A 22,921-nucleotide genomic window follows, 5' to 3' on the forward strand; every position below is an offset into this window, starting at 1 on the left:
TATCTGCTCTTTTTGAGCTCTCAATTGAAGTATTTTTCAGACCAAAAAAATAAAATAAAAAGCCTGGTCATGCGTCTATGTTTATTGATCAGAAATTAGAACATACAACATTATTCAGCTGAATATCCATAAAAATACGTCAATTACATTGCAATTAAGACGATGAACTCCTCATTGGTATTGAAGATCTGACCACAGGAGCATAGTAGTATGTTTTCGGTGATTCTTCTGTATTTGCATCTTCATTTCTTTGCGGTCATCAAAGTGCCAGATGAGCAGTGTGGACTGTGAAGGTGAAGGTCGAGATAAAACAGTTGACATTATTAAGTAATGTAGCTGAAATTGCCAAATTAGCAATGGTCATAGAATTTCTGTTATTGCCATCTGTTTGCATCTTCTGCATTTTTTCTTTAGCGTTATTTGAAATCATCAAAATTCAATAAGGTCCTCATAACTTAGGAGGCTGCTTGCCCTATTTTTTCTTCTCTATAACAAGTGCCCGGAAAGTTGGAATTTCCAGAGACGTCAGTTTACCAGAACATTAATGTAACAACCTAATAAATCTACAAGTAATCCCGAGCAGGTATACATTTTAAAAATCGAGAAGAATATCACAAGTTTACAAGATTAAAACGATTCTCTGTTAATTAAGTAAGAGGATCTGCTAATTATCCAGCAGCACAGTGACTACCATGTCATGTCCCAGCAGGTTTGGTGGTCCTCGCCATTAGATTACTATGCTGCGTCTTCTTCATTCAACATTCTGCACAAGTATACTTGTGCCGGAAGACCGTGATGTTTCTATAAGTGGGTTTCACATTGCAGGGAGGCTACATAAGACAAAATAAACTGTCATGGTTTACCTTTACAGCTTCATCACATTATATACTACACTTACCACTCAATGCTAATAATAAATTACTGAAAGATCAGCGACCTGTGTATGCAACATAGTGAAATAATGAGTAGCAGTAGTAAAACAATGACATTCTTACCGTTGTTTAATTTTGAACATTCCGGTGCCTATTGGCATTGGTATACCCATGATTATGCTTTCACTTACTCCTTCAATTTTGTCAACTGTCCCCTGAACGCAAGCATTAAATAGATGATCATCTGTTCGCTCAAATGAAGCCAGCATCAATACACTTTTGCCCATCTTTTGAACGCCGAATCTTGTGATTCCAAGAACTAAACCCTGCCATGTAACAACTTTAACACATGAATTGCATGTCTAAACATTTGAGCGTATTCCATTGGTCCTTTTAACTTTCCAGTTAAAGACATATCATATGAAACTACTTACTCTGAATGTCATTACATCCGCTAAAAGCATCATATGACGATCATCTATGTTCATCCCGTGTGATTTCATAGTATACTTTATCTCCTCAATGATACAAGTTCTTGCAGCTTCAATTCCAAGTGTCTGCTGCACTTCAATAATATCATTACTTGTGGTTTTACAACCATCTACTCCTTTAGTGCTCATTACTGCCAGAAGACCCTTGCTAAAAAGTTACATAACCGATGTAAGATTCATGAGTATGGTAGAAAAACCATTTTGAAATTCAAACAAATTTCAATCATCATGAGAACAAAAAAATCTACGAAAAACACCAAAAAATCATGCCACAAATTGTGAAAAAACCATGCAACATAGAGGGAAAAGAGTAATATGATGTGCCATGTGTATGCTGATATTGACATAGAGTCAAGGAACTAAAATTACAGTATAATCTCAGCCCGGTAATTTATTAAATTTCAATTTTCAGGAATGACAAAAATCTAAAATTCTGAAAATTTGCTTAGGGAAAAAGCTCTGCACCTTTAACTTCAATTTGAGCCAATGCCCTGAACATGTGGAGTGAATGTGTAAACACTGTCACTCAGATAAAGATTGTCATCTTTAAGGAAAAAATGACCCCTACAACCGAATTTAGAATTGGCATGACCATCTTAGCCTTGACAATGTAATCATGTCTGCTCAGTTTGTTACTTTGGAGAAAATATATTGAAAGAGTTGACCATATTCAAAACCAGAAATATGTACTGAATTAAGATGAGGGTCGTAGTATGGGGCTATGGCAAAATATTTCTCATTTGATTATGATGTGCAGCCACTGATTATTTAACATGGCATCATAAACAAATTTTGGATACGAAACTTAACAAAATGTACCACAAAATATGCTGAAATCAATCACCAATTTGCACGAGAACAATATATAACATTAGAAAATAACACATGCCAACATAAAGGGAACTCAAACGTTACAAAATCCAGAAATTATATTCCAATAAAAACAAACTCACCCTTCAGCAAATAACTTGTACTTCTTTTCTTCTCCACATTTAACGTCAATATCTTTTTTGTCCCTTTTAACTTTTTCTTCATCAATGACAACACGTTCAATTGTCTTTATACCCTATTATTGAGAGAGTAATGATTCATATCTTCATGGAACAATAATCTTGTAATTAAAAATACAAGAAGTCAAAAATTCTAGAAGCCTCACCCTTACTATAACACTGGGGAGGATACTCTTCAAATAGAAGAGGTGAAAATGGAGTTTTCTTCTATCCTTCTCGTGAGAATGAACTTCAACTGTTTGATTATCTGGAACCCTAATGTGCTGCATATAAAAAGTGATCATGAGATATTAACATATATAGAGTTGATAACTAAAATCTAAAATCCCACCTCATGTTTCAGTTTAATCCTTGGAGTTCCCAAAATTGATTGTTTTACAACATTGGCATCTATAGACAAGTGTGCATCTTGTATCACAAACATATCAAGCTTGATGGCTACATATGCTGCTCTTGGACTCATTACAATCTCTATACACTCAGCAACCTTCAAAACAACAAGACAAAATATAAGTAAAACCTTGCATGACAGTGTTAAGGACAAGAACCCAATTTATATATGCAACTCAATAGGAAAAACAAAAATAATTAACTTGTTAAAATTTTTAAATCTGTATTAGTCCCAAACAGGAAAAATTAAACATCATAAGAACACTACAAGAGCATTATCATAAGAATGCTACAAGAGCATTAGGCATTGCATTGAAGTATTAAACATTACGAAACATATAAACCACTCATTTGATTTTCTAACAAATTAATTGCGGTAAAAATCCAACACAGAGCCAACAATACTATTAACCAAGCATTGGAAAGTTTTACAGGAAGACAATAGCAGATCAAAACAACAATCCTAATTTGCATCTCAACTTATCACTTTCAGTGAAGTAGAGCATTAGACACTATTGACTTCATTGAGTGATGGATATGAATAGCAATACTACAAATAAAAAATAAGGTTAACTTAAATCTTAAAATATGACTGGAAAAATAGTTTCATACATACCTGCCCTAGATTTGTTTTTTCAATCCGACCTGCTACCATCCGTGCAATCATCGGATTATTATCACACTCAAGTACTGTAGTGATGATAGGGGTATGGATATTTTTTGCTCCATTTATTATTTCCTTGATACGAGGGACTCCAAGTGTAACATCTAACCAAGAGTTAAGGATCAAATAACCAACCAATTGATAGCCAAAAGGTTATGTAAGTAATACACATTCATCTCCGTTCGTTCTTATGAATAAGCAAATAAATCAAGGATACTCATGCTTGCAACTCCAGCAAAGTGAAAAGTTTTTAATGTCATCTGTGTCCCAGGCTCGCCAATGCTTTGAGCTCCAATTACTCCAATGGCTGTTCCCGCATCAACTTTTTTTGAATGATAACGAGAAATACAAGTATCTAGAAAAACCTACAATTTAAACAAAAAGGAAATTTAATAAAGGCAGATATCAATATTTCTTACCAACATCCCAACACAATGTATAGAACTACATAGAGGTGTAAAGCATCAAATATGCAATGCCATAGAAAAATCTTACCTTATTGAAATGTACTGTTCCAAACAACTTCCTTTCTCAATGTAATATAAAAACAGAAGAGAAAGCACAAAATGACATTTGCTAGTAAAACAGAAAAGATAACAAGTACCTTCAGCTGTCTAGAAGTGACACCAGATATATTTTGGACAATCTTCTCTACAGTTGCAGACTTCACCTTCCAACCAGGACTTTGATTCAATAAAAAAGCCTCCTGTGTTTTTCTTAATGCTTTTACATATTCATCCAGGAATTGCTCTATAGAACTTTTAAAACCCATAGAGCAACCACCATCAGGAGTCATATCTTGTTCCGAAAGCCTGCTTCTCACTATTTCAGACACTTCATCAGGAGAAAGGCTTTTACTTTCTTCAGCAGGGCATGTGGCCTATATACAGATATCACATATCAACATTAAAAGAATATTACATTTAATTCTCACCTTTTTTAGAAAAGCATGGGTTCATACCTTAGCTTTGAAAAACAATCGGTAGAAGTCTAACGGAGCTCCACTTTTTCCTTCCATCATGGCAGGATCCATACCGTCATCCCCATAACAAAACTGAACAATACCTCCATTTGCGGCCCGCACTGTTTTATCATACTGGACAGAGAGGTCCTCTAGAACTTTAGACAATCTACGAGACATGTACCCTGTGTCAGCAGTTTTTACCTGCATCAATTACATGCAATCTATCAAGAAAAGGGTATAAGGCACAAAGATAACTTCCTAATAGGTTGATAAAACTGAACCCTAATGACTTACTTCTCACCGTTAAAGAGTGAGCTTATTAATAAAAATATCAGTAACAATATATATACACACATATCTAATCCACATTAGATATACTTGTAAACTGAAATAAATCTACTTTAGCACCCTTAACAACATAAATAAATAAATAAGCATAAAAGGTATAAGAGATACCATTACTTCACAACTACAAAAAAGCACAAAACCCATAATATCACAACCCACAACTCCTAGCTCAATGATCCAAAACATGGTGCCTTGCATCTGTATTTTTTTTTTTTTAAAGGAGAAACACAAACTTTTACCGGAAACACAAAGTCAAGAAACAGGGACATTGTATTGCCTGAAAGCCAGCCAATTAATTAACACAAAACAAACAACCAACAACTAAAAGAAGCATAACACTTATATAGCATGAAAAGAAAATCCCTAAACTCTGAAGAAACCAAAGCCAACCAAAGACCCAAAACACTGCCGGCACAACAAATCCACCTAACCAAATCCCTCTTGCCTGCGAAAAAATTTAAACTTCCCCAGCCTGTTGACCTGTAAACTTCAAAGTTTACACTTAATGTAGCTGGATCACAGACACCTTATCCACAGAGAACACACAATTGGGCATGGAGTACCAGATACTTTATTGTTTGAAATTCAAAAATATATTTATCACAACATACAATAAAAGTGGACAAGAGGTCCACAACAGGGAAGGGAAAAAAAACAGAAAACAACAACAACTGCAATTATTAGCTGCAGAGAAAGCACAGTAAAGATATTAATCTTAGGCTTACATCTGCCTTCCAGCTGGTTCAAACATTCGGCAGCATATTTGTACAATATACACCATCATGGACAGATGCACCAATAAGGTTTCCTCCTCTAAACCATATCACAGTTATTCAGCTAGACTTTATCTTAGGATGTAGTTTAGCATTCCAAATTGCGGAAGAGGGACCAAAAAGCAAAGGCTAAACATCAGGAATGATCCCTGTAGTAAAGAAATTCTTAATGTCACTGAGGGGTGAGATTTATTACCGTACAAAGTCCAAATTCCTGATTTGATCAAGACTCCATAACAAGGTCACGTACTGTGGAGTTTTGGGCTAAATTTGTCCATTTAAGATAGGGAACTCATTAAACCTCAAGTAAACCTGTACTCACTGACCAATTTAGCCTGGCATAGGCATGACTCATGAGATTGTTACAATGGGATTTTGATGGAATCGTGATTTTGGAGGAATCGTGATTTTGGACCAAACTTGTTAATCACCTCAGGGGTACTATTAACTACTTTTTGACGACAGGGGTAACATACCATTCATAATTTTTAGCAAAATCGAAAGAGGGAAATCAATGACAAGTTGCTGTTAATATGACTTACAAGAAGAATAACTCGGAATTTGAACTACCCTACTTTTTTATCCTGCTTAGATGGAACAACCACACTATTTCTAGAATAGAAAGTTCATATACCCAAAATCACAAGATAAAAGAAAACAAGAAGGATTCAAACACAAATCAGCAATGGCAGCATTATAACAACAAAACAATCCCTAGAAGAGAGGGGCAAAGGGAAGAAAAGGAAAAAAAAAATAAAAAATCATTGGGGAAGCTCACCCTTTCCCCATTCCGCCCCCTAAAACTGCAAAGTGAAGCAAAATAGTTTATTTCTTGATATATTTTCCAATGGCAGACTTGAGCCCTTAAAATTTTACGAGTACACATGAACATCATGGTGATCATCAGGCAGCAGCCTCAATTGTGTAATTTTTTTTTTATCTCAGATCGTCTTCTTTCTCCATTATACTTTACTACAGTAATGCTGTAGTAATTTCAATTAAAATTGCTGCAGTAGCAAGTAATATGCAGGTTCAAGTACCAAAAAATAAAACAAATGAGAAAAAAATGTAGGTGAAGGAAAATGTCAACATAATTATGTAAGAAGGAATCTAAATCAAGCAATAAACATACAGCTGTATCCACAAGGCCTTCTCGCCCTCCCATTGTATGAAAAAAGAACTCTGTAGCTGTCAAGCCACTGTAAAAGGAACTAGCAACAAAGCCTTTAGCCTGCATCATTAAAGAAACAAGGACTGTTATTTCACATGTATACAGATGATGGGTTTTCTAAACAAAATTATCTAATTATATATCTTATCCAACTATACATAACATACATGAACAAAAGGAGGCTCAAACTCTACATAACAAGCATTATATGAATTACCTAAGTAACGATGGATTTAGTACTTCTATTAGATACAAGCATCAAATTATATAAAAAAGGAACATATTTACAGCCAAAACCAACAGTAGTAGATTTAAACTTCAGTTAATGTCGTATTTTAACCCAAAAAATAAAAGACTATGAATTAGTATTAATCAGAATAAAGTACACCCATAATCTGCTATAACGAACAAAGGTGCTGATTGTTGTGGTGGAAGCAATGATAGTCAGTATGCAAAGTGACAGAAAATAAGCTACCTTAAGAGTGGAAGCAACACAATCAATAGTAATACCAGAACAACTTTTAATCACATAAATACAGACCAAGAATGTTCTAAACAAGAATAGTTTATATTTTATGGAACCACAGTCACAAATAGGGATAAACAATAAGCAGAGGTCCGCTAACAATGAATTGTGTACTTCTATTACATGTCATTTTATTTGCGAAAACAGCATAAACGAGAGCCGCAATGAACATGGGTAAAAACTTCAGTCACTTTTTTTATAACCCAGGAAATAAAGCACTATGAACTTGTTAAATAAAATTAAATGAAATCAAGGACACATTAACAATTTGACCTAGGGAATCAGCATACTGAAGGTTTCAGTGGCAACAATGACAGTCAGAATATGCAGTAGCAGCAAAGCTTCAGCAATGTAAGTAAATAATCAGGAATTTGGATATAACTGGAGTTAGTAAGACTGCTGGCAGTAACACCAATAAAACGTTAATCGACCCAAGGACTGTTGTTGGAAGATAGTAAAACTAAGGCTTGGATGGTGTTCAGACTTGGCTGGTCTCTACAACAATTACACTCGACATGCATTTCTTATTTTACTATTTAGATATTGTGCTATATATGTAGCTAGGCAGATTTCTTTGAGTGCATCTTTAATGCATTCTCATATGCATAAGTCAAGTAGTATAAGTTTTACCACAGACAAATGCATTGTCTGGTCTTTGGTTGTAAGGTGTCTACATAAGGCCACCATATGTTGCATGTCTCAATCATCTCAATATCAGAAATAAGATCAAGAGGAATGATATTCTTCCAACTATCATTGATGCAGTCAAACAGTATGGACAGGTACTGGTATTATGCTACTGGTAATGTTTATGTTAGCAGTGAAGCAATTTCACTTGTGTACCACTGATTAAGCAGGACATAACTGGGAGGCAGTGCTCTTGGTTAAAAGAAAACAAATATTAACAAAAATTGATGAATTCGAGTATGTAGTATGTGATTAACAATCGATGCCCATGAATGTTAGTGTTTATGTTACACAGTCAGATATGTTCCAAAAACATCTTGCACTAATCTCCAGTAGCTCTTTTTTCTTTTTTCAGAGACGAAAATACATGTGCAGTTGACCAAATGTTTCAAGTAGCATTACAAAAAACTGCAGAGAATATTTTCAGAAAGTTACTTCCATCGAACAAAAGGGACAGAACTAATTTAAATCCCTATAGAATTCTATATAACTACCCCTATTCTATGTGGAAACAAGAGGATGGAGAAGGGGTGAACTGAAGACTATGCTGCATCAAATGTCTTGATTTCATATTGGATTTAAAAATTTTCACCTCATAGATCAAATCAGAAACATGCAGCTGCTTTCACTTCTTTCAATCAAATTTTTTTTTTTCAATTAAAAAAATACTGTTTCTAATCAAAGCTCCATATTTAGCATTTGGACCTCCATTTAATTTTCATTATGTTTGTACATTTTAAAACTATTATACCCTTGTAAAAAAAAATCAACATCACAACCAATTAAACCAGCTCTCCAGAAAAAAGTTTCCCCCACCAATGCTGCAAGAGCAGTGAGAGTGACATTTTGTCTCCCTTATCAGAACCATTAATTGGCACTTGATAACCACTTTTTTTTTTCTTTCTATTATCTTCTTCTACCCTCCCTCCTGATAACCCCAATCAAATTTTGTAATGTTTTGGTTCAATTGAAGAATCTGCTGTTGTACCCCAAATCAAACGCACATTTAATTGGGTTATCAGCATGTTGATCTCCATTAATTGTCACAAGGTTCACGACCCGTTCAAACCCACTAGAGTTTTCTACTTGCCAAACACTGGTTATATTTATTGGGGTTTAGAACTCTTGCTGTTATACAAATTCCATCTGGGTTTATTAGAAAGAATGTATATGTTGGGGTTGAGAAATTCATGCTGTTACTCAATTTTCATCTAGGTTCTATCAGAATCAGGTAAAAATCAAGGAAAGAGAATCATTAGTCATTGTTTGGAGAAGTAAAGGGATGGAGAAAAAAATAAATGGAGGAAGTGCAAAGAGATTCAAAAGGGTAAAAGAGGAAGTTCAGCTAAATTGGGAGGTATCAATAGAGCCACTCAAATTTATACTGTATATACCAATATTCTTGCAATGCATAAAATTTTCTTGGAATAGCAATTATAGTGGTCTTTCATGGGTTGGCATGATTTCTTTCTCTCACAGGCTTTTATTATCTTTCTACTTTCTTCCTATTCTCTCCAATTTTGATTCTATGGAAGAGCATGCCCTCAATCCTAAAGTCCAAAATTATAGACAACATAGCCAAACATGAAAAACAACATTTTTAGGTCATGTATCTTGTGGACTCTAGCTATTTATTATATCACACAACATCATAGCTTCTGGAAAATACAATTCACTGCAAGATGTAGTTATTACATACGGTAATCTCTCGGTAAACACTTTTTCCTTCAATTAAATTCTTAGATGTCCTTCACCATTAATGAACTATTTATTAGTAATCAGTGCTATAAAACATGCATGAAAAGGTCATTTATATGAATTGCATCTTATATGCAGTATGACTGGTTAAAAGCAGGAGAGAGCTTACTGCAGGGGTATTTTCTTTTCTAGGAAAGTGAGGAAGGCTTCGATCTATGAAACCATTTGGTGCACGACGACCACCAACTGATTGTTGACCAACACAAGCAACCATCTGGCTGATATTGATAGCAGATCCTTTGGAACCACACTGGGACATAATCAGGGGACTGTTTCTCCAATGTAGCGTTTGCATGCACAGCTATGGAAAAATAATGTAAAGAATATATCAGCACCAACCATCTCTTGTGAAGAAATGAAAATATAATTGCAAAATGAAATAACCAGTTACCCAAAAAAGATTTCTTGACACCAACTCAAACAAACATTAAGAGTCAGCTGAAGACGGCAACGAAGTAATTCTAACCAATCTAACAACTAAGTTATTCTAACCAAACATTCTTATAAGGAGTTAAAAGCTTCCACATTTTCAGATTTATAAACACCTCTGGTAATTAATAAACTGACCTTTCCAGTTTGGTCCCTAATATCGTTTAATACTGCAGTAATCCCAGATTCAAGTGATTGGGCAGCATCACAACCAGGTGCAAGTCGTAGCTGTCCTTCTTTATACAACTTTATCTGGTCGTCACATTTGTCATAACCTTTCTTAATGATTTTTTCTTTCTCACCGTACAAGATGTCACTAGGTTGTACATCACTAATCCCAATTGAGAATCCGTGATTACCAATCCACCGGGCACTGCAACCCAAGAAGATATTGACAATAAGATCGCATACAGGAATTCACCTTTTAAATAGGTATAAACAATGAAATCAAAATACAAATACCACATACCAGAGCAGCAATAAAATAATGAATCAACAAGCAATCAGCTCAGAGTTAATAAAATAGAAAGACATGAAAAGCACCACAGAAAATGGAACTGAATGAAGCATAAACCCAAAAAAAAAAAAAAAAAAAATTTGAAAACACAAATCTTCTGATGGTATGAATTCTTAACAGTATTCTTAGAGAACTAAAAAATGCAACCCCTCTTAGACTTTTGTTTGTTGATTATTCATGTCACATGTTAGTTATATAGTGTAGAAACCTCTTGTCCACTTCAATTGTATTTTTCTTTTTGAGCACTAAAATTTGTTTTCAAGAAAAAAAAACAAAACAAAACGAACTATGTAGTTAAATCCGGCGTGAGAGATATAGAGCATATGCAACCAATTCCCACATCAGGAATTGATCAATTGATCATGAGAAACAATGAACCAAAGGCACGAGAGCAAAACATCATCAAACATGATTGAAACAGCAGAGACAAAAATAGAAAAAACCTCTTCTTCCATTATAAACCCATCGCGACTCATCTTGTTCATTTGGAAATGTGAATTTCTGGGAATAAGAATTCAAATGCAAACTTTCTTCTTCAATCAAAGATTCCATCTCCAAATCAGACTCATTCAGTGAGATATTTCATCTTCATTCTTCAATTAAATAATACTTGAATTAATCAATAATCCTTGAATCTTGCATCTGGCGAATCTTGTACACCTCAAGTCAGCGTCTTGAATAGCGTAGGTACACCTACGCTTGCAGCAACAATATGTTTCCAGCAAAGTTATGGGAACCTATTAGTGCTCTATGGATTGATGGAGAACTATGGCCAGAAGTGAGGAAGATTTTTTTTTCCTCAACCAGAACAAACTATATCAAGTTCAAAGAAAGAGATTGAGATTTGGCATATAAGTCATCTTAGGTTTTGTTTGAGGAAAAAAGTCTATTATGTCTTTCTGTATCGGGTCAATAAATTGACATGTGGCTACTACTAACGGAGAATTGACTGAGGGTGGACAGAAGCACCTTATTGATGTGATATTGGGAATTCAGGTACCTAATTCATTGTTTTTAAAGTCTGGGTACCATCTTGTCTGGTCAATAAAAGTACAGACCCCACCCATGATAAAACTTAAAATAAATAAATAATCCTCTGAAAAGAACTATGTTTAATTCCGAATCAACTGATGCCCCCATAGAAGTTCCCAAAATTGTACACTTCCTGGCAAATACATGCCCTCCTCTGTCCTCTCTCCTAATTCCCTAGAAAATTCTTAAACTTCATTCCATCCACACCATCCAAAACACTGCTGTAACAACATATCTTCTCAGCACCTTGCCCATTTTCCTCCTCCAAAGAATTTAAACCTCTCACACAGTAAAAATCATAACATGATCACTGATTGTGCAAATAGTATAAGCCCAGTATTGCAGATAGTCGATGCAAGGCTTAGATTTCTTATGTGCGGTTCTAAATCATGCAACAAATTATGTTTATCTATATCTATATCTATATTAGTAGTGCCAGTACACAATTTTAGTTCAGTTTCAGAAAAACCTGAAAAGCATAACATGATCACTGATTATGCAAGCATATATGCCCGAGATCACATATATTATGATGCAAGGCTTAGAATTTCTGATGTGTGATTTTTCATCATCCAACAAACTATGTTTATCTATATTTATATTAATAATACAAGTACGGGATTTTCGTTCAATTTCAAAAAAACCCTCCCTCTAAAATAGACAACAAACAAGCATCAACTTTTTATAAACAAAACAGCCAGAATCAAGAGGAGGAGGAGTTATGTTTTTTTATATCAGTACTTGGAGTTAACAACTCACCCAAGTGCCCATTCCCACATGTGTGAGCAACTGAGCACGTGTTGATAACTTTCAGTAATACTTTTTTTAGTTCATCATTCTCCACAAATTATTGCAATAGAGAAAGTAAATGCAATGAACAACACATTAGAATAAAGAACAGCACAAAAAGAAGTAGAATGTCAAACAGATATATGGCCAAGATACAATTCACAAAACCAAGATGAAAGATACATACATTCAAAGGAATTGTGCTGCATAAATACCTCAATTTAGCTACACGATTCATGCAAGAAGCAGCAGCATGAGCTTTATAGTCTCTGAGAAGAACAGAGAAAAGTCCATCCTTATTGCCATTTCCTGAAGTGAGGCAAATCCAAAACTGTAAACATCAATATCAATCAGATATCCAAATATGAGAACATATAGTAACTAATCCAGGTCAAAAAGGTTAATCTTTGAGATGATATACAGAGTAAAAAGACATTTTCAGTACACAAATTTGTAAAGAGAACCCAGTGTAATTTTTCAAATCTACAGGGTCCCGCTGGAATAATTACAAATTTCCAGAGGTCCATTGAATTAACCCTATTTTAGATGCATCTTCCCTTGTTATTTATGCAGATTGGGGGCTGCTTTAACCTAGAAGGGCTGTATATTGTATTGCATCTTGTATGCTTTTACTGTAGCTGCTAGGCTTGGTTGTCAGAGGACATCTTGTATATTTGTAACTTCATGTGCACTCTGTTCGATATTAGTTACATTATACAGCATTTGGTTCTGAATAAAAAATTATAATAAGAAAAAAATCCCTCTCTTCTTCGTTTAGATGACATGTTGTAAGAATGGTACATCTCACTGTCTCACTATTTCTGTTGCAATCTTAACTAATATAGACATATCTGTACAAAACACATACAGTCACAGGACCAGTAGTCAGAAGACTCACCTAAAGTGCCCTTCCCAAGTTGCCCAGATAATAGCTCACTGTTACGGAAATAGACAAACCCATCGTTTGGGCACATTGCTTCCGTTTCTCTTCCATCTTCAGTTTTTGTGTTGGAGTAGGATTTCTCTCTAACAGTTAGGTTTAGATATACTCTCACATTTGAATTTGGGCGAACTAACACACTATATAGCTGCTTTCCTGTCCATAGCTCTATTGGCTGCAAAGCAACAATTTTTTGGCAGCTAATAAGACAAATGCTAGAAATTACATAAACTGACTGAAATTGCCGAATGCATGGACCCAACTGTGTTATAGACGAGATGAGCGATGGCTGCAGACTTCAGTAACATACCTTAATTACAGCAGGTGTTGGCAAATCCACAGTCTCCGTGCCATCCCCCATGTACGAACACATGAGTGAAAAAGATGCACGGTCATAAAATGTGTCCTTCCTTGTTATAAGGAAAGAAGATGTTAGAAAATCTTGAGTGGAAGCAACCAAAATCTCCCCATTTTTGGGAGTGCATAGATTGTTTTGCACCTGACAAACAGTAAACACAAGCATAAGCAGCTTGTTCATGATAACTAGAACATCAATAATATTCAAGTCAGTGAAAAAATAATAACTACTCTTCATTTTAGTTTTATAGAAGAAAAAAAATATCTATAAATAAAAAGGTCAATGATGATATAGAGTCGACCAAATTGATACAAAAGAAGTTAGAAAACTGATATGGAACTAATAATGTTTCAGAAAAGTTCTACCTAAGCCGAAGTACATCAGCCAAGCAACGCCTAACTGACGTAAGGTTCACTAACCCTATAGGCAAAGTAGTATAAAAATAATACAATAATAAGAAAAATAAAAAAACCAATAGCTGAGCCAGGCTTAAGGAAAAAAAATACAAAAATCAATGCCAACACAATGCCAGAAGACAGCAGCGCCTCAGGGGACTGCAGGATTGAGAGGTTCAACTACTTTTCTATGATATTGCCTATTTCTCCGTGGGTTGAATTAGGGTGGGACATGAAGGGGGGATTTTCTAACAAATCAGGAGTGATTTCGGATTTCGCCTAGCTTGACAGGAAGCATTAATCACCAATGCAAGATGTGTGTAATGTAGTGAAAACTAGAGCTTTATGTATACCACTGGGATATATCTCAATGAAGTGAAATCTATCTTACCCCCATCAACATAACAGCCTCAGTTCGAGCCTCCTCTGTTTGCGGCACATGCATGTTCATTTCGTCACCATCAAAATCAGCATTATAAGGGTTGCATACAGATTCATTAAACCTCAACGTTCTCCAAGGCATAATCCTTGCCTACATGCAGGAAATGATAAGATGTAACCAAATAATATCAACACTAGGCTTCATGTGAAACGATGTACATATACAAAATCAATTCTAAATATGTGATCACCCTATGACACATGATGGACATCCGATGCAAGCTTGGTTGTCTGTTGAAAAGAACAATGTCCCCATCTTCTAAGTGGCGATCAACTATGTCACCAAATCGGAGATTATCAGCATGAGACTTCCTTTGTCGCTCAGCCTTCAAGGACCTTCAGCCCAAAAAGAGTTAAGAACATATCACTAACAGAACTAGTATTTCATTATATGAAAAGGAACAGAGACAAGTTAATCCCCTACCATTCCTCGCCATTTTGATGTTTGAGCACTAGGGCACCAGGGTACTTATAAGGTCCATTAAATACACACTGCTTCAACTTTTCAATATTATGATGGGATACACGTTCTGGATAACTTAAAATCTGAGCCATTTGGATAGGGATTCCGACCTAGATCCAGCAAACATTTTAGAGAAAACAAACTAGCACAAACGTTTTCAAAGTTTTGGTGCAATACTAACCTCAGTAATTTTCAGATTAGGGTCGGGTGAAATAACAGTTCTGCCAGTATATTCAACCCTTTTCCCACATAGGTTTCCACGAAAACGTCCCGTCTTCCCTTTGAGGCGCTGTACCAAACCATTCAATGGCTTGGCATTTACTTGCATGTGATAAGGAATACCGCGAACATCACTGTTTATGTACAGCGCAACTTCGGCTTGAAGTACGTCCCAATTTGACTGAACCACAATGCCCAACATACGCAGTACAAAATCACACACTATGAACAACAAGTAATATCTAATATATCATTTAGATTCACCAGCAAACAGCATAATGGGGAAAGAGAATAATATACACACTGAAGAAATATAATACCGCATGTGTCCAAAAAATGGCTTGATAACTGTATCAGTCTCTAATTACAAAATATTCTTGTGAAACGTTACAGAAACAATAAAGAAAATAATACAAGATATATATGCATTTATTCAAGAAAGGTTTCAACATATTTAAATGGTATTTGCTTCTTACAACATAAGAATATGTTTCAATAGGTCCAACACAAAAAGAATGGTCAAAAACATCTCTACATTATGGTTCTATAACACAACTCCATGGCTCTGAATCAAGAAGCAATGCAGTAGCATGAACCCATTAGATCATTTATAGAAGTCTAATCTCCAACTACAATGACAGAATTTTTCATGGACGAAAGTGCTTTGCAGAATATTAGCCATGAAATAGTAGCTAACAAGTCATTAGATGATCTTATACGTAGAAATTTGGCCAGCTGAAAGAGTTTACAAACACAGAATATTAACGGCCACTGTATTGTAATCAATTACACAAATAGCGAAAAACACAACATATTTATGCGATCGGTATAATTTCACACAAAAGAAAACAATATACATCAAATACTGTAAATCATCACTTATATTTACTAAAGACCAGAGGTAGCATATAACGTCATACAAGAAACCAAAATTTCTGACTGATCCCTAGGAAGAATCTATATCAAGCATGCAGATTTGATGTGCAAATAAGGACATAACACTAACACTAGATTTAAATTAAAAATAAATAATAAAAAACCATGATCAGAAAGACACATTACAAGCACTACGGTGTTCTAATCATTCTATCTTCAGGAACATTTCCTTATCAAAATAAATCATACCAAAAATCTTGTGGTAGAACCTTCTGATAGGTCCAGTTGAACATTAGCGTTTGTTTGAATAATTTTCTTCAACCTCTCTGTAATGTCATTTTCATTACTGCAATAGGAAATGTGGAAACTTGATGAGCATCATTAGCAACTGTAGCACTACAAAACCACTGCAAGATATTATGAAACATAAGAGAAAAAGGAGAAAAAGCGGCTATTACCTCTGTGATCCATCCACAAGAACGGAAGGACGAATGGCTATAGGTGGCACAGCAATGGTTGTCATGATGAGGTTCTCTGGTCTACTTTTAAGATTAAGAAGTTCACAATCCTGTAAATGACAATATAAATCTGTTTCATGAGGAACAGATATGCAAGAAAATTTCTAGCTGTCTTTCTTTTACAAAAATATATAACATCACAGCTAACATCCAAAAGGTGATAAACTCCAACTGAATTAAAGGGTTCATAAAATCTGCAATGGTATAAAAGTACCTCATCAAGCATTCTTTTGAACAAAGAAAAAACTTTAACAGGGTTAAGCATATGAGGTTGGAGATTAATGGATGCCTTGGAATCCTTCATGACAGGACTCGCTGATTTAAAGTCATCCACGGCACCATGAACAATTGCCAGCATACCTTGAGCCCTTTTCACTGAACCTGTCACATATTTGATACAAAGGTGATCCCTACCAGAATATATTAAAGGAAAATCATAAAATTATAATAGAACAAAATTTGAAATTTTCAGATGTCCATCATATGAGACACTAAACAAACCGGTAGCACAATTAAGCTGGAACAGACAAATGTAGATCGATAAGATCAAATCCAATGCAACATATGAAAACTACAACAAATGTACTATGAGCTTCACCACATCCAATACAACATATTACAACTACAATTGAAGCTCATTTTTATTTACTAGTAGAAGCATGTCCAATGTTTGAAACTGCATTTAGAACATAAAAGCAAAGCAGCAAAGCTCATGGTTAATGTTTCACTGTATTGTTTTGCTTGATTGAAACTACATTTCACCTGCACCCTAGTTTAATTACAAAATTTAATGCTTCAGTTCAGCCTCTCTTTTTATAAGAAAACAAAACTTTCATTACTATCTGGGTAATTTGGTTGTAAAGTAAAATCAAATGTATGAGGAGCATAAAGAGAAGAAGACGGAATTGTGGGAGAAAATTGTTTATTGGTCCTCTTTCTGCGCTTCTGTGTCAGCAGCTTTTAGGGGTCTATGTCTGCCTTCCAATCTTCCATGTAGTAGAATTGTAAGTTGCATACTTTGTATTGTCTTGAGTTCTTGTAAACTTTCTCATCTGTGTACTTGTTCACAGTCTGGATTTTTCTCAGTTTGTCTTAATCAAGTTCCCACTAAACAAAGAACACTTCAGTTCAGCCTCCTCCCACCCCCCCCCCCCTCACTCTTTCTTGTTTTTTTAACAAGCAAACTCTCCTTAATATGAATGACTAGTGAACAAGAAGTTCACTACTATACAAAACCATACAAAGAGCCTACGAGAGCAGCTTTATCATGAATTTATGACCAACAAAGTACAAGCTGCAAAGAAAACCTCCTTCAAACATGAAAGAAGCTCCCAGAAAAAAAATGATAGAAATTTTTGAAATCTTACCATTCATATATTCACATTTCTGGCACTTCACTGATCTATTATTGCTCGCCATGCTAGTACACTTCTTCACTATTGATTTCATTGTCACGCTTTTATCCTTTTTGGGATCTCTCACAATATTCAAAAAGCGACTGCGTGATTTGTCATCCAAAATTATTCGGGAGCATGACTGTCCAAGAAACATAAGGTCTTTAGACTAAACCATTCAACCTGTGCAGTAATAGCATCCTTTACTTGCAGAAAGACAGCACTTATAATAGATTAAAAGATGTACATATAAAACAAAAGGCAAAATAGTTCAATCATACACATACATTAGGTAAACTGCACCAATTGATAGAATAGTTCAGATGTTGTTAGACATGACACTCTCATGTAAGCACCTATGAAATTCCAGTGAAGACACATTTTACATTGCTAGTAAGATAGCATCAAATCAAAAAAATCCCTGTCCAAGCAGTTATATTTTAAGTCCTTTGTCTAGGGGTGGGGTATCTGGAAACACAATTGAACAGCCACCAATATTAGCAGGCTGAAGTTTCCTTTATTCCTACAATAGCAGTGCATTTATAAAGGTCTAGTTACAGAAACAAAATCTTCTTGAACCATTTATAAAGGTCTCAGAGTACAAAGACAAGTCTCAACAATGCACATTCAGGAACACTATAAAATGACAGTGTTTATCATGTTTTTGTTCACTGTGAAGTTGCTTCTTTTCTCCGGAAGAATTCATTTAGGACTGTGAAGTTGCTTCTTTTCTCTGGAAGAATTCATTTAGGGAAGCTACAGTTACTTGGGAGAACCCAGATGAAAGCCATGTTCTTTTCAGCCATCACATAGTCGGGTCTGGGAAAGGGAAGAAAACCAAGGTTCTCAGGGGAATTAGTGTTCTCGCTGTCATTTGGATGCTGTGGATGGAAAGAAAAATAAAATCTTTGAAGACTACTTAGGAGTAAGGATGGAGGAGCTTATTTTTGACTGAAGGATGGAGGAGCTACGGGAGACTAAAATATAGGGTAGCTCGAGATTCTGTTTCGAAGGCTTTCAAAGACTAGTCTTTCTTCCATTCTGTTAGATTGGAAGGCTGCTGTGATCTAGGGTGGAAAGCTGTAGTAGAGGAGTGGGTATTGTCCCACAATCGTTTTTTCTGCTTTGTTTTATTTTGCTGGAGCAATCTTCAGTTCCTACCTTGTGGAGTTCTGTGCACCTTCTTTCAGCTGTAGTTTTTTCTAATCCAATCATTTTTATTTCTATTAAGAAGAAAAACGCTATAACTACTGTGCCTAAATTAACTTTTCTGTAGACAACCTTATCGCATTCAATTAGAAGTTTAGAACCTACTGAAAATCATCAACTGTAACTAGAAACCCATCTTCAGTAAACAAAAAGCCGCACTAAGCCTTTCAAAACACACAGCTGTTTTAGAACCATTAATTACAACTTCTGCTGATGTTAACTCATTCATTAATCAGGTCTGCTGGTCACCACATTGTTCCAGCTAGCCTGATATAAAACTTTCCACATTCACCAGTATGCTAAACTGAATTACAGTGTTTTTCTTTTCTGGAAGAAACAAGATTCTTTTAAGCTTGGTTGAGGACTTCTTGGATTTAAACAACTATCTATAATCTTTTATTCATCAAGCTTTCCTTGACAAAGACCCATAAGGTATGAACATAAAGATCCTTAATTTAATGTACAGTCTAGAATGTCCTAAATCTAAGTATCCTATAAATTTCCCATTACGTCTTATTTCAAACAAAAGAAGAAAAAAAAAATCCCACTGAATCAAAAGCCAGAATCTAACTTAAGAAATCTATGAAAATAATGATGCAAAATTGTTAGGAAGTTAAGATTTATAATACAGAAAGGCATATAAAAAGTTAATATAAAGAATTTAAAATGGAATGAAACATATCTTTGTACCTTACAAATGCACTTCAAAACGTCCACAACAGTACTTAAATATCCAACATTGAATACAGGGACCGCAAGCACCAAATATCCAAAGTGGCCAGGACAATCTGAAAGTTTCGCACCACATGTCTCACAGTCACCGCATTGCCTATTTGCAGGGCCCTGAAGCAAAAATTAAAACAATAGTTCAGAAGGAAAAAAAAGGGCATATAGCCACACAAACAAAAAAAAGGAAGAAGAAGAAGAAGCATAGTCCACACTCTTCCACCACCCCCCCCCCAACCAGTCCTTCCTTCTGTCATGCACATGTACAATCTAAAACACTCGTGCAAAAGGAAAGAAGGGGGTGTGTTTTATATTTCTAATTACGCTAGTCAGAACTGAGTGTACAAATGCATGGGAAATGCATCCAAATGAATAGGAGCATTACTGAATGCTATTCAATGTGCAATGAATCTAAATGCCTGTTTTGGTGATTTTTTTTTTCCTTCACCCTGCCTCTTATGGTTGGTCCAATTAATGCAACCAAAAACTCCTTCAACAAAACTACAAAGCACTTGGAAGAATAACTAAAGGGTGAGAATGTACCAAGCGGGGATCCAACAAGCCTCCTTTGATTGGTTTTTGATTGCCATCATAATATCGACCCAGAAAAATTTGAGTTGCAGCCATTTTGCTGATCTCTGACTGGGACAGAGCATTGAATTGCCATTGTGCTCTTCAGGAAAAACAACAAGGGGCATTAAGTAGTAAAAACATCACTTTACTTGTAAGAAATAGAATCAATTAATTGAGATTAAAATGTCTTACATTCTGCAGTGCCCTTCTTCTTCAATGAAAGGCTCTTTTGTGAAGGCTAATGTTTTGGCTTGGACTTTATTCATCATCTTTTCTATCAAAATTGAAGAGAGAAAATCTAAGAGACATAACAAAAGCAGAGACTAGGAGAGACATACCCTGGGTTTGGTGCAGTATTTGACTTTTTTAGACAATGAAATAATTAAAAACAAAAATTCTCAAAAATGATACTGACAAAACTAATTAGAAAATAAACAAATAATTTAAACATATATAAGATAAGATAAGGCAGATAATGATGATGAGCGTAACTTTCAGCAGTGCTCACATTATCCATCCACCTCAAGTCCTTGCTTAAGTGAATTCAACAAAATCTTTTTTATTGGACAACAATTCAACAAAATCTTAGAACTCTATAATTTGATTAAGTTATAAGTCAATGAAATTCTATTAAATTCATTTTCATAGTTACATGCAACAGAAAGGAGTCCACACGCTACAAGCAACATCAACATATCTCAGTGCTAAAACCACCAAGCTGACAGATGGTGTACAACAAGAAAAATAGAAGAAAGACTTCCATCCGTAAAAGCACTGAAATATATACCAGAATTAAAAAGACATTTAAGGATAGATGAATCTAATAATTTAGAACACCAAGATTCCAAAATATGTCAAAACAATCAATTCAATACATTCCACTTCCTTCCTTTTTTTTCCTTTCACCAAAACTCCGTAGCAATGACTGTCACCCTTAACGAGATATTGCCATTTAAGAACAGAGCACATAAACATGAATTTGCAAGTCTCACAACATAAGCAAATATCTGTTCCAGATCAAATGAGAGCCACATTGGTTTATAAGCAACACGAATCGAGCCACATGTTTTTTTTTATTGAATCAAGATGAACAAGATAATCAGCAGCCGCAATTCATCGAATGGAAAATTGAACAATAGTGTGAAATCATCAAGCTATCGAGCAATGAATTTTTACCCAAAAAATTATCTGAGGTGCATGATTTGCATATGAAAGAAGAGTGACTACTCAATTAGAGACTAGATTTTGAAGCAAATAAAAATCCGAAGTTTCTAATCAACGGAAAAGCGATTACATAAAGCAAAAACTGTTATTTTCAATTGAACTGGACCCAATATTCTATTCTGTCATGAACGAAAGCTCAAGTAAAAGACCGAAAAGAAGAAAGAAGAATACCCGGTAGAAGTCTCTTCTCCACTTAGAAAGCAAAGAGGGAAGGTTGAAGGGGCTGCGTTTGGTGTAAAGGGCGGGAGTGTACCCTTTGTGTCTTCTTCAGCGGACTCCAGCATCCAGTTGGTTATAAAGTACACCCCTATCAAAAAAAAAAAAAAACTTTAATGCCCGTGAATTTAACAATTATTTGCTAATTAAATTACGCACTAAAAATATTTAAATGTTAAATTTAGCCCATTTTCAACCTTTTTTTTTCTTTTTCTTTTTCCTGTATAGGGAAATTTTAGCAAACTCTCTATTTTGGCTTCTTAGCTAGTTTGGAGAATATGTTTGAATTTTTATTTTAGCAGCTGCACAAGACTTCTCTAGATTATCTTCAATAATGGAAGTTACTTTTTAGTTAAATTTAGCTAAAGTTGTGAAATTTAAAACTCTCTTTAGGCCTAAGAACTTCGGCTCCTATACTTAAACTTGACCTAGCCGCTCTAGCCCTAGGGTTACTTTCTCATTGGTAGAAAGCAATTGGTCCATCATGGATCTGGACGTACTCAGCTGGAATTGCCGAGGAATATGTAATGATTTTGCTTTAAAAATAGTTGTATATAGCTAAAAATCGAATTTAGCTACTCTATTAGAAATTCTCAAACAAAAATTGTCAAATAAAATCAAACGCAAGTTCACCCATTGGGTCAGGGTCACTAAGGCATTAGGTCAAGATATTATTCACTGACACTAGACGTGTGTTTCCACCTGTTGTGTCTAGGTCACTGGGTCAATTACTGTTTATTGAATATTTTATTAATTTATATTATTATAAAAGTGAATATATTTGATGTAAATAGATAGTGACAAAGCTGTGATCTTCTTCTTGTAGAACACCTGCAATTTGTTCATGTACGACTTCACCACTATCATTGGTTTCAAAGTGCTCTATTTCGAGCTCCAAATCATAAGGTTTTTCCTTTTCTTTAAAACCGGCATCTTCAAAACTTTGAC

At 35.1% G+C, this 22,921-nt stretch overlaps 1 protein-coding gene across 5 annotated transcripts; it reads right to left on the minus strand.

The window, feature by feature from the left end:
• Positions 1–451: 451 nt before the first annotated feature.
• Positions 452–22,064, minus strand: LOC112165970 (DNA-directed RNA polymerase III subunit 1). Of its 5 annotated transcripts, none has more exons than XM_024302695.2 (28): positions 21,929–22,064; positions 20,726–20,807; positions 20,504–20,633; positions 19,925–20,077; positions 17,999–18,167; positions 16,846–17,012; positions 16,572–16,681; positions 16,363–16,459; positions 15,200–15,418; positions 14,980–15,128; positions 14,747–14,891; positions 14,506–14,646; positions 13,672–13,860; positions 13,320–13,536; positions 12,637–12,730; positions 10,222–10,456; positions 9,764–9,955; positions 6,645–6,743; positions 4,389–4,592; positions 4,032–4,307; positions 3,645–3,792; positions 3,380–3,531; positions 2,705–2,860; positions 2,520–2,636; positions 2,317–2,429; positions 1,307–1,511; positions 996–1,198; positions 452–830 (listed from the first exon to the last, which is right to left on the minus strand). In XM_024302695.2, the coding sequence occupies exons 2-28, from the start codon at positions 20,800–20,802 to the stop codon at positions 815–817; spliced, it is 4,173 nt and encodes a 1,390-aa protein (XP_024158463.1). In that variant the 5' UTR covers positions 20,803–20,807; positions 21,929–22,064; the 3' UTR covers positions 452–814. The 5 variants fall into 5 exon arrangements, with proteins under 5 accessions (XP_024158463.1, XP_040362458.1, XP_024158464.1 ...); XM_040506524.1 differs by having other exon boundaries at positions 20,726–20,802; positions 21,929–22,007; XM_024302696.2 differs by having other exon boundaries at positions 20,726–20,831; positions 21,929–21,978.
• Between the last annotated feature and the right edge of the window lie 857 nt (positions 22,065–22,921).

This window comes from Rosa chinensis, chromosome 5 (genome assembly GCF_002994745.2).
Source record: "Rosa chinensis cultivar Old Blush chromosome 5, RchiOBHm-V2, whole genome shotgun sequence".
In the NCBI taxonomy this organism is placed as follows: Eukaryota; Viridiplantae; Streptophyta; class Magnoliopsida; order Rosales; family Rosaceae; genus Rosa; species Rosa chinensis.

Coding starts and splice junctions, on each gene's coding strand:
- LOC112165970 (XM_024302695.2), bottom strand. CDS start 20,802: ATGATGAATAAAGTCCAAGCCAAAACATTAGCCTTCACAAAAGAGCCT. Junction 6,744..9,763: donor GAAAAGAAAATACCCCTGCA/GTAAGCTCTCTC, acceptor TTAATGATGCAG/GCTAAAGGCTTTGTTGCTAG. Junction 4,308..4,388: donor GATTGTTTTTCAAAGCTAAG/GTATGAACCCAT, acceptor ATCTGTATATAG/GCCACATGCCCTGCTGAAGA.